The sequence below is a fragment of the Ixodes scapularis genome, unplaced genomic scaffold (assembly GCF_016920785.2).
Source record: "Ixodes scapularis isolate PalLabHiFi unplaced genomic scaffold, ASM1692078v2 PGA_scaffold5__190_contigs__length_132052651, whole genome shotgun sequence".
Classification (NCBI taxonomy): domain Eukaryota; kingdom Metazoa; phylum Arthropoda; class Arachnida; order Ixodida; family Ixodidae; genus Ixodes; species Ixodes scapularis.
This window is the reverse complement of record NW_024609880.1, coordinates 119,259,099-119,271,371: the sequence shown is the minus strand read 5'-3', so window position 1 is coordinate 119,271,371 and position 12,273 is coordinate 119,259,099. Positions and strand designations below refer to the sequence as shown.

Sequence of the window (12,273 nt, the reverse complement as noted above, 5' to 3'; positions counted from 1 at the left end):
GAATAGCAAAAAAAGTACTGATTTTCTTGTGGGTGACTGTCCCCTTTTTTCTGTCATCTTTTTTCGTGCGTTTTCCCCGAAGATGTTACTAAACGCGAGAAAACACGAAAAACCTCCAACCAGTCGTTACGCCATACCAGGATCTTTCGGCCGCCAAGCGCGTGTCGCTCGTGTGGGCAGTGCGTGCAATTTCAAGCTTGCCAGGTATATTCCCTCGCACGGACACCGAATTGACACCCGTCGCGACGTTTTTTTGTGACCTTTTTTAAAGATAGCGAGAGGTCTCGTGCATAGCTTTGATAGGAGCTGAAGATGCCCGAATGCGAAGAATAAAAAATTCCTCAAATGGTGGCACGCTCCGGAAAAATGGGGACTTTAACGATACTTTGAAAATGATTTTCTGCAGCCTCCGTGCACCAAATTGAAAAATAATCACGATATTCGTGATTCTGGAGGCTAAATGAAGACGATTTAGGTGTTTTTTCTCAAATACAGAACCGCTTCAGTTTCCCTTCAAACTCTTTTCTCCCCCAGTCTTGGAATAATCACCATGTGCGTATTTCCTGCTTCTTAAAGACTCGCATCTTGTTACTGTCATCTTTAGCTCGGAATTTATTCCTAAACTACTGGTGAGCCACGCCTCATGACGGTGACAAGATTTAATATAGAGCCCTCGTATGAAAGGGCTAGTATGTTTTCAGTAGCCTGTTGCCGTGCCGCTCAACTCACTAGACCGTAGAGTAACAATGAAGTTCAGCGTGTATATAAACAAGGTCTTCCTGCAACAGTTTGCATTTTTCTGGGCGACTTTTATCACACCACATGGTAAAAGTGTCGCCCTGAGTTTTTGTTTACTCTACGCCTTCAATACTATTAAATAAACAAGAAAAAAGAAAGAAAACAGCCAGAAAGCAGATATGATCAGAAAACGATACGCAGTTCAAAATAATAAAAAGTCGAAAATATAACAAAACGACTTATAAGAGCAGACAAATATTTGGAACAATAATAAAATACACTTATTTTTTTTTCTGAATGTGTATCGAAAATAAGCAAAGAACGACCTCAAAATAACATGGCTCAACCCATATTTGGTATAGTCTTTTTATATAAATCAGATTTATTAGAGGGGTTTATAGGTATAGGCTTGTTTTCTGAAACGCGGACTGTAAGAATAGAATCTGGGTTGTGGCATCGCCAGCCTTGTGCCTGCTGCAGTAGTGGTAACTTTAGAGCACTCCCGCGCATCACACGTTCTTAAATTCTTTCTAAAATTGACGCATTTTAGTTTTAGTTTTTAGTTAATTTTAGTTAATATATATATTAGCTATTCAGTATTGTTTTTTTGCATTCCCTCACGTCCGCCGCCGCTGGCAGTTTGTTCCAGAAAAAGCTTTTCTTTTTTCTTCTCACCCTCCCTCTTGGTAAAATTTTTTTAATGTCTTCCCGAAAACACTCGGTATTTTAATTGCCTATTCTTACTAATCATCGCATATTACGGGTGTTTCTTTTTTTTTTTTTAGTCAGCTTTTATATTAATATATAATTCTTTAAAAACATTTCTCAGCTCTAGGTCTACCCCCTATTTCCTCCAACCAGAGCTGGGAGTTCTGACGTCCCGGTGCGCTCTCGTCTCCTCCTGTCCCTCGGTTTCTCGGCCCATAAGAACGGCGAAGAACGAATCCTGAAACGAGAAGAATAAACATTTTGAGCCACGAGGGTTACCCTCACGAGGGTTACTAACCCTCGTAACCCTCGTGAGGGTTACAAGGGTAAGTAACCCTCGTGAGGGTAACCCTCGTGAAGGTAACCCTTTTGAGGGTAACTAACCCTCGTGAGGGTTACGAGGGTAAGTAACCCTCGTGGCCCTCGTGATCCTCGTGAGGGTAACCCTCATGAGATTAACCCTCGTAACCCTCGTAACCCTCACGAGGGTTACGAGGGTTGCGGTTACGCCGACGCCGACGGCGACGCCGCTCAAGCCGGGAACGGGCCCCTAAGAGCTGCGCTCTAAAACATTTTGAGCCACGCCCTCCATTTCCTAAGTTGTCAGCGACTTTACCTGCCTAACTGTGGTCAGTGCTGTAAGCTTCATTTCAGTCCTTCCTAAGTGACATATCATGAATTGATTGATGTTCTCCAGATGGAAGCGGGAAAACAAAATGGGCATTGTCACCCCTGGGGCACTGCAACGGTTTTTTAAAAACGCGCTGAGGCAACTCTGGAAATTCCCCAAGCCGCAAAGGTTGTCCGAGCCAAGCGGTTTGGCCCCCATCTGTTTGCCAGGTGTTTTGGGGGCTGCAATGCCACATGTCGACCTTTCCCCGAACCGGATATCGCTTCCCTGTGCTGACCTTTTTCTGTGCCGACTGAACCTTCTTCGGCAGCGTGTTGTTATTTTCAGCTGCGTTAGCCCATGCGTCGTCAGCGATCACATTTTTATCTGAATCCGTATTAAAGTATAATTCGAAGAATAAAGAAAAAGAAAAAGCTGCGGTATACACAAGGGCGTAGCAAAATGCCGGAACAGCGTCGCGAGAATGCCGCCATTTAAATGTTTACTCATCAACGCAGCAGCGAGGACCAAAAAAGAAACAAAAAAAATTAAAGACGTTTACAACACCCTGTAACGCCGAATTAGACCGCAGGTCTTAAGGAGGAGGAGGGTATAACGTTCCTCCCTCCTCCTCATCCTCCCTGCTACTCGTCCTCCCTCCTCTTCCTCCTCTTCCTCCTCGTCCTCCTCCCCTCCTCCTCCTCCCGTTCTACTCCTCCCCATACCCTCCCTTTCCTCCTCCTCCCCTCCCCCTCCTCCTCTTTCCTCCCCCGAGCGTTGCATCATGGGAAATGTCACATTACGCACCGCGCGGGACCCTCGTGACTTCACACATGACGTCATGAGTGACGTCACAAGTGTCCCGCGCGGTGCGTTATCGGACGTTTCCCTTAATGCACCGCTCCGTTACGCCAACAGAGACGGTGACGCCGCTCAAGCCGGAAACGGGCGCCTAAGAGCTACGTTCTAAAAGAAGAACGAGGATTATCTCAGGAGCATTTAGGCGGCTGCAGCATGCGCATGCATTTCTATCCTTTTTAGTTTATATAAAACAGGGTTTAGATGATGTAGGAGCTTTTGTCTAAAACAGGTTGCGTTTGAAATCTTAAATACCGAGGGGAAAAAACGGCCCAGTAGACACTATCTTAGCCCCCTATATGCTAGCAAAGACTAGCAGATCGCCACGAGAAGCGGCCGCTAAAATGGAAAAGGTGGAGCGGCAGACGATGGATGAGAGGAGAGCCACTTGACTGCTGCTCCGCTGCGGCAACACGCCGAAACCCACTCCCGAGCGAACAAGTGTGTTTCGGGTCCCCGCCGCTGCGAAACCTGTGCGCTCACGTCCTGGTTCCCCGAGAAATGGCTCTTTGACGCGCTGTGCTACCGGATCATCTCGCTCCAAATCTGCGACCGGCACTCTATGGTTCCGTCGTCGAATTGCCAGGCTTTGTGAGTATAGAGGAGGCTATGACAGTATAATAAGATCGAACATTGAACTTCATCATATGCTTATTTTTTTTCACTAAAAATAAAAGGGCGTGCTACGAAACCTGACATTTATGCAGAAGGATTTTATATTGCCGGGTGTTGTTTCATTAGATACGGCTTTAAGGTGAGTGTGTGTGCATGTGTCTTTGGGCTTTGAAGTTGAAATATTAGAAAGATCACGTTATTTTGCAGGAAGTGGCGTCAAACCACGTGGCATATCTTTAAAAGAATAGGACACAGCCGGTCATACTGCTATTCCGACGTTATGTTACTGTTGTCCGATAAGTTCGCGAGACCATAGAATATAAATGGGGCAGCGTTGGCTATCCACTGCTACCATATTTTTGTATTGTATCGAAAGCCAAAAAGCAATGTTTCGCATATTTGCTGTATGCGCAATGTCCATCGTTGTTGGCGTATGCGGACAACCTACGGTGAAGAGACCCATCGAAGATGATCCCGCCTATGCGGAATTCCAGCATGCACGCGAGGTAAGTTTTCATTTTTTTCAAGATTTAGCTGCCATGTACCACGCGACATCTAAAAATGGCGTCTCAGAATTCTAAAGCTCCAAACAAATTTGTTCCACTTACTCGTTCTATCGAAATTCCGCATGAAAGAAGCCAAAGTGTCATTTTAAAATCTCGCCCCCCACTCTTTCTACTATTTTCACACATCTCCATAGAAGCCCCCCCCCCCCTCCCTCTCCCTTCCAGCCCCCCACCCCTATCCCCAGACATATCCAGACAACGACGATAGATGGCGGCAGTCGCCCTTCCGAAATCAACGGGGAACAGCGAGGTTGCGTGCTTCCAGCCGTTTTAACTTCGCAAAAGCTGTCGGTTACAGGGCCACTGGATATTTGCGGAGCAAGATACATTCGCTTGTAAAGTATCTGAACAAATCATGCAAAATTCACTCTCCATCTAATGAGAGAGAACGGCAAGCTCCACGCGCTGAGCACAGTAGACGGAGGGCCGCCGCAGCACGAGAACAGTAAAGGGCGTTATGGACCACGACTATGAGGCAATGGGAGCAGCGCGTAAACAGGGCTGGGCAGTATCGCAAATCAATTGAATCGAGATAGTACCTCAGAGATACGTTCGAGGGTCTGTATATCTGTATTGAGACACCTTTGAAATATATATATATATATTTTTATTTCAATAGTAAAATACATTTGTTTTTGTTGTTGTTTTTTTTTCGCTCGTATCGCGATACTCTGCCAGTCTTAGAGATCTTGTTACATTTGTCGAAAATAAATGTCGTGTTTTACAATGAACTAAACATTTCTGGGGCAAGGTGTCCCAGAGTTTGTAATCTGAACTGGGTGCATAACCCCCTCTACAGGGAGGAAGCCTGGTTGCCTGGTATGCCACAAAGATCAACATTTTTAAAAAGAAAAAAAAAAGTGTTACCGGAATGGACGCTTTCAAGATTAGTAGGATAAGCTCCTTCAGAAAGCCTTCTACCCTTTCCACCTTAGCAGAGCAGACGCTGTAAAGGAGGTTACTGGAAAGGAGGAAATCATCAGTCATGAACTGTCGCGAACTTTAGGAAGGTCTTACCTTCCTGCACGGAACCTGTTCAGGTCTTATGAAAACCATAGACGTTTTTTGTTTCATTTAGTTCACAGTCACGTGGGTTGTCGTTTCAACCTGGAATGAGCGAGAAAATAAATATAGCTGAGGCAAAACAAGAACGTGTGACAATCACACGTTTTTCGTGAACACCTTCCAGCGGCATGGAAAGCCCAGAACTATGTTTTAACGCATACCAGAAGTGACGACATACAAGATGACTGGGCCCTTGTGGAAATGGCGTATGGTCGGTTAATTACGCGTTAAAATTTCAGGGTAAGCTCCCACCCATCTGTTGCACCTTAGCAGAGCGAACACCTGAGAGAAGAACATGATTGTAAATCTCCTCTTTTTCTACTTTCTGTTATGTTCTCTTTTCTGCCCCAGTCTCAGGTTTACAATCATGTTCAACTTACACCAGCTCGCATGCATTTTTCGTTTTACCTGAGAGGAGGTCGTTTTCTCTCCAGCGTTCGCTGTCTTAAGGTGTAAAGTGGGAGGAGCGTCCCCTGAACTCTTAACCCGTCGCCGACTTTAGGTCTGACTTCGCTGTCCAATCCTCCTGTCTCTGGTGACTCGAAAGCACTTAGGACGACCGTTTCAACAGCCCTCTAACGGCCAAAAAAAAAGAAGTTTATTTTGGGCAGACGCTTTTCGTAAAGGTTGCAAAGCAGTCATTTGTCTCAAATTGTTCAATGGAAGCCACCACTTTTTTTCCGGCATTCGGCATTGTAGATTTGAATCGATAAAAAGGGTTTGATGTAAGTGAAGGTGCGTAAGCTACACATACATGGGGGAATGCAAGCCCTGCCATTTGCGTTCACCACGAATTGCACCCTATCGCACTCTGCTCGGGAAAAAAATAGTTTTATTTCTGTACGAAAAGCTTTTTTGCCTTCTTTGCACAAGTATGTCAGGAATCCCGTCACATGTAAAACAAACTTGTCTCAGTCCCTGTATTTTGGCCTTGAAATACATATATCGCAAGATTTGTATTCCGGAATACTTTTGGAGTAACCCTGCCCAGCCCTGCGCGTAAACGCCAAAGGCATCGAGACCTTCATATTAGCGAAAAAGAGGCGCATTTGTGAATACATTCGAAGAAAGAACACATCTCCTGCAACTATTCTACTAAAAGTAAAGCTCTGAAAGGAAATATCCTAAAGCACATCAACTAGAAAACTATTTCCTAAAACATATTTCTCAAGAGTGCAACAGCTGCCGCCGTCAATCGCAATAAACATTTTGTTGTCATTGGCATTTCTTTTTCTTCTAATACTAGTCCTATAGAAGATTTTCGATTTTCGATTTTCAGTTAAAACTTAGGGATGACTGAATGGAAAGCGCCGAATAAACAAGGTCGAAGAAAGGAACAGAGACGAAGCGGGAAGCGAAGCGCAAATTTATTAATACTACCTCTCAGCTCTTTGTGAGCTGCTTACTAAAATGCTGTTGCTATAAGTTAAACTAACAGACTGTCAAAATTACACATTCGGATTCTTTAAATATTTCGGTCAACAAATAAATCTGGGCTGTTTTTTCTGTCCTTCAGTTTCGTGATCCAGGAGAAAAGCTTTTCATAAAATACACCACATATCGGACTCCTCCCGGGGCGGATTGCTTCTGGAACACTGTAGAGTGTGTGGACCACCGATACATGCTTCAACTTGGAATGAGTATTGGCGGGAAAACGTAATGCTCACTTTATCACTTTTAAAAGTCATTGGAAACTTAAGAACAATAGGATGTGGCCAGTTGTTATAACGTGCTTTACTTCACCTGGATTGACTCCTCATGGTACGTGTCCTTCGATGCTGTGGTTTTTCAGGCTGCCAAGTAGATAGTTGTGGCTGGACCCGTCCAGGCGTTCTTACGTTATCAATGATTATAAACACTCTCTATCGATGATGATATTTCGAAGGTCTCCTCATAAACGCTCTTGCATTGCACAGAATTCAATTTGAGACTCCCCTCCTGTTCAACACCAGCGAAGGACACACCCGGCCGAACGTAATCTTGCATAAGCTCACACCAAGTACGCAACCAATCATCTATTTGTACATCAATTTACGTTGAAAACACATTTTACGTCCCGACAAAGACAGTAATCATTAGTTGTCATATTCGCTACCCGCGGACGCTGATGTAACAGATGCAGTGAACGCGATCAATGTCCCATCTGCCTCATTTTTGATGATCACGATCCAGTTTCAGAAACAAATACAATAAAATATTAATGGTCGGGCCTTTATTGCTGTTATTATTTAACCCTCGCGACTCACGAAAAAAAATTTAAACTTCCCTTCATCATTCGTCTAAAGTTAAGAGACCTCAGCGTGCTTTGGGAAAACAAATTTGCCTGGACCTTACGTATACCGTCTGAACTGCGCAGAAAGCTAACCTGAGGGGCTGCTTAAATGCGACATTTTTCGCTAAATTTCGCGGGCAGTAGTCACGTGACACCAGCTACGTCATTACGCCACTTGCCGTTTGCTGCTGCAGCGTGGTATCACGTGACGCGCTGATGTGGAACTGTGATGTCAACGTGAAAGTGTGACATAAAGTAACGTGATCACGCGACACTGTAGCGTTAAATTATGGGTCACGCGACACGTCACGCCGAGGTACGTGGTCACGTGATGCTGGGACGTGACGTCACGAGACAGCGTAACCCGGCACAACCGCGTCGTTGTATCCGAGTTATTATGTTTTGTTTTGGTTACAACCCTTCGTGACGCTCTAGGCTTAGAAACTAGCTTTTATAAAGGCATCATTCTGCTTTAAAAGCCAACGCGTAAGCATGATTTCAGAGAGCAGAGAGAGAGATCTTTGTTAGAATTTGGGCGCCGTATTTATTGGCGCACTGTGTTTTTGAACGTTGCGAAACGCTCCAGATAATATAATTAGTTCAACATAAAATCGTGGTATTCTAATTATGAAGGGAGTCCTCCCCGACTGAAGAGAAATACAGATTGACACGGGAATTACACCAAGATAATGTCTACATGACCCATTGCAGATGACACTGAACCTAGAAGATTTCCCTTAATGTATCTGAAGCCGACAGGAGATTGTTTAGTTGTGCGAGTTCCACATCAAAATAACGGTGAGTGCAAGCAATACTGAGTGAAGTCAAGCTTATTCTTCTTGTTTAATGGTGTTACAGCATGTACACTAACCCTTCGGAGCGTTTTTAAACGGTCCGCAAAATTCGGTTTTTCAACGTACCGCACGTGATTTACTACAGAGGTGTGGCAATATGGTGAATATTTGGAGCGAAAATATAAACCGACAAAGTTGCATCTTTCAAAAAAGAAAAAAGAGGAACCTGTGTCGGGTAAATTAGGACGGCATTCGCAGACGGTGTCAAATCGGTGCTCGCCGACTGGTAAGTGGTGCCGACAATTGGCTAGGGAACGAAGATTTTTTCTGAGCTCGCCCGTTTCACAGGGAAAAGCCGCACAATGATCATCATCATTACCACCACCACCATCATCATCATCACCACCATCATCATCATCACCATCATCATCATTATGAGGATGCGGTGCCTCGCTCGATTATTTTTGGACGAGAAATGGGGGGCTCTCGACAATTTAAATACCTCTTTTCGTATTTGTTTACTAAAATTTATGATCTCACTTTGAAAATGGTACATCAAAGAGACGCGCGCTGAGCTGAGGAACGGTACCTATTAAATGTTACGAAGATTTGCTAAGCTCGGCGCCGGGGAGTCCTCGACGCTTCCGACATCTGTCGGCAGCATTGCGCTTCCAAAATACCGTCTGCAAATGCTGCCGTAGGTTATCCAAAATATGTTCTTATTTTTTTTTTAATGGTAATTTCATCCGCTGATATTTTCCCTCCACGTTTTCACCAAGTCGCCTCACTCCTAAGTAAATCGTTGCACCACATGTTGAAAAACCGATTTTTCCGAACCGTATAAAAGGGGTTTGAAGCGTTACTGCACTACGTACAGTACGTGGTGCAGGTATCGAATGAAACGTGGACATAGAAGCACAGAAAAGCGCAGTTTGAATGTGCCTACGTTGTTTGAAGCTGATTTTGTTTTGTGTGGGAAGCATTCCACCGGAAGCCATTTTGTCGAAAAGATCCGCGCAATCGTACGATAACTTCGACGGGAGGGCTTCAAGGTTACGGTCAAGTGGGTTCCAGGCCACCAGCGAGTCTTCGGCAACGGCCTGTCTCGCCGAGGAGTGGCCAGCTTGGAAGCTAAACACGAACAACACTATGACTACGAGGAGGCGCTACAGCTTGCGGAGAAGGAACAGAGAGAAGCGCTCCGGGTCCTGATTCCGGAGGAGGAAGACCCGGTCCTCCTTTGGCTACATCCAGAGGGCGGCCGTTCGACTCCGGAGGATATGGACCGGCGCCGCTGTCTCCTCATACAAACGAGCACTCATAGAGAAGAAACCTGAAAAAGGTCGCTGCATTCGGTGTACCCCAGAAGAGCTTGAGACACCAACTGCTAACCTCCGGTACCTCCTTTGGGAATGCCTGGTGCTACAAAAGCATCGGGACGCCGCGTAAGCCCAGCTACCTGTAGACATAAAAAAACTTACGAGTCAACGCGTCTAGTCTTATACCCTATGGGGCTTTCACAACACCGAAAAGCGGTCCTAGACTCGCTTCTCTCGTACATGCGGAAGGCGCGCCTCCGGGGCTGAGTCTAACTCCCTTTCCTCTCAGCCTGATGCCGCTAGGCAAGAGAGGGTTCACACCTTTTAAATCACATGTTTTCACTTCACTTCGTTTGTATACAAGTCATAGGTCAATGGATCCTATCTTGACTGTTTATCCCAGAGCCAAGAACAATAGGCCGTTTTCGTAGATCCTGTCCGTCGTGCCTCAACGCTCTCCGCAACCCACTAAAATTTTTGAGCTCTGCAGATAAGGCTAGCGCGCCCGTGCACATTGGTGGCATTTTAGTTGCGAAAAACAGTCCATAAAAACTCTTTAATAAAGGAACCAATAAATGATACTGACTTAGAATTTCACAAATTCTTCACTATGAACCCTGAAAAAACAAGTTCAACAAACGCTTTATTTCTTTTTTTTCGTAAATTTACGCAATTGTTTCCCTTCTCCCTCGTTATGCCTGTGATTATAATCGAAATCCTGCGGTGATCAGTCGCTGCCAATGGAGCCTTATTACCAAATCCCACTTACAGCCGGCTCTTCCCATTTATACATAATTCCTTTAGCAGGGTGCGACTCACAAGTAGGATACAAGCGTTACGTAAGATCTCTGCTCAGTTTTTGGGCTTCTATGCAGTACATCCTAAGCTATTAAATGACTACTACGTCTCTAACATCCGCTAAACACCGTCGCTTTTTAATCCATCGAAATTATGAAATAGTCTTTGTTCCACACCGGCGAAAAACATGGCGACGGTGAAATGTTCCGCCATATTTATTTAACATATTTATTTTATTAACGTTTGCAACGTTCAGATGCAAAGACGCGTGTCTACACTGTCTAGCAGAGTCGCAGTAAGGACATTCATTGTGAGATGCTGAGAGTTACTGAAGAGATATGATGCATATATAAGGTTCTAAGGCGGACGTGCTATATATAAATGGCGAAACTGAGCATGACGCTTCACGTACCCAGAACTCCTCATAGATCACAATTTTAGGGAAACACATTTCCGTGCCCTACGTAAAACGAGGGGGTAGTCTCTGTTCTTAGTGAAAGAAGAGGGGAAGCGGGTATTTGGTTGCAGCCGTACTTTATGAATAAAATATCCGCTCGCAATAAGACTTTAAGTTGTGCAAATTTTTTGTAATATTCCATCTGCTATTCGTAATATTCCTGCTGTGATGCTAGCATGGACAAAACACAGTTTTTGCAAGACATATTTGAGCGTTTTGTGGAAAGCACTAATGAAGCTTGCGCACGCGCGAATAATCGAAAATATTTTTACATTTCCAACTACTGCTTATGAACGTGTTAAAAATTAAATTATGACAGATTTCGTCTCCAATCAAAACATTGTTTTTGTTAAGAGAAGAAATATCAAACTAAATGTCGATATTACAAATGCATCGGGTTTTCAAGTCCACTATTTCACTATATCTTGCCGTGCATGCTCAATAGTTAATACCAAGTTCATTAAAATTTTAGCCTTAGGTACATTTTTTAATTAAATATATTGTCAGGCCCACTAATATAGTCAGACTACTTTGGCTTCCTAAATGATAGTCACTGATTTCGTTTTGAGGTAGATCGAGTTTCATTTGCCGTTTAACTTATATAATATCTTGGAATTATCTTGCCATAATTTCTGCTCTAACTTTTTCGTTAAGACATAGAAAATGAGCCTCTCTCATCACGTTCCTGAACGAGCCATGCAGTAATATTAAGAAAAGGTATTAAAAGGGATTTACGTAAATAGCTTTACGGTGTGACCACAGCGAAATCTCCTTGAAGAGCATTGTCAGTTAACAACCCAAACATAAGGCGTTATCCTAAACCCATACTATAACAATTGGGTGAAGATATTACTGAATAAAAAGCTAGTTGTAGTCTTATTTAAATCAAGCTTAATTTGAAATTTTGAGAAAAGATTAACTGTTTTAAAATTGCCACTCGAGCTCGCTTATTTGTCGTTAGAATTAGTTGCAAAGCAACATTTGTTCTTTCTTACAGGTTGTATCTTATTCATCCGAGAAAAAAATGCAACTTGCGATGAATGCCATCAAGAATGCGAAAAAATATATGTAGACAACTGTAACATGACTCTGGAACAATCTCCATATCGTAGCACCTGCCACAAAGAAAGTGTTTCTCAATGCTGAGACTGCTACTTGGTTTTGAAGAGCCATTAAAAGAATTTAACAGACGACTGAGTTATTTAGATATCTTAAAAATACACATCTACTCGTCCGATCCAAAGTTATCATTTTCTTTGCATTTGAGTATTGTACTCAATGACAACCTAATAAGAAACGCAGGAGCTTAATATCTTCACGCTGCTTGCATCATGATTTGTTATCCGACGTTCGTTTTGGACAATACTGAAATCTCACTGGCGGCCAAGCGATAATAAGATGTACGACGTTTTGCCTGTTTGCGTTTCTAAAACTGCAAGTTACTGTACACCTCATCACCAGATAAAATGTCGG

At 43.7% G+C, this 12,273-nt stretch overlaps 1 protein-coding gene across 1 annotated transcript; it reads left to right on the top strand.

Moving 5' to 3' along the window:
* The first annotated feature begins 3,776 nt into the window (after positions 1–3,776).
* LOC115328440 lies at positions 3,777–11,993 on the top strand. The gene is made up of 5 exons (XM_029989649.2): positions 3,777–4,035; positions 6,677–6,816; positions 7,077–7,159; positions 8,144–8,230; positions 11,798–11,993. Exons 1-5 carry the CDS (start codon positions 3,853–3,855, stop codon positions 11,944–11,946), a joined length of 642 nt encoding a protein of 213 aa, XP_029845509.2. The 5' UTR covers positions 3,777–3,852; the 3' UTR covers positions 11,947–11,993.
* Positions 11,994–12,273: the final 280 nt, after the last annotated feature.

Bases quoted from the DNA above. Each gene is read 5' to 3' on its own strand.
- LOC115328440 (XM_029989649.2), top strand. From the start codon at position 3,853: ATGGGGCAGCGTTGGCTATCCACTGCTACCATATTTTTGTATTGTATC. The intron at 4,036-6,676 runs GTAAGTTTTCAT...TCTGTCCTTCAG, and splicing joins AATTCCAGCATGCACGCGAG to TTTCGTGATCCAGGAGAAAA. The intron at 7,160-8,143 runs GTACGCAACCAA...GACCCATTGCAG, and splicing joins CTTGCATAAGCTCACACCAA to ATGACACTGAACCTAGAAGA.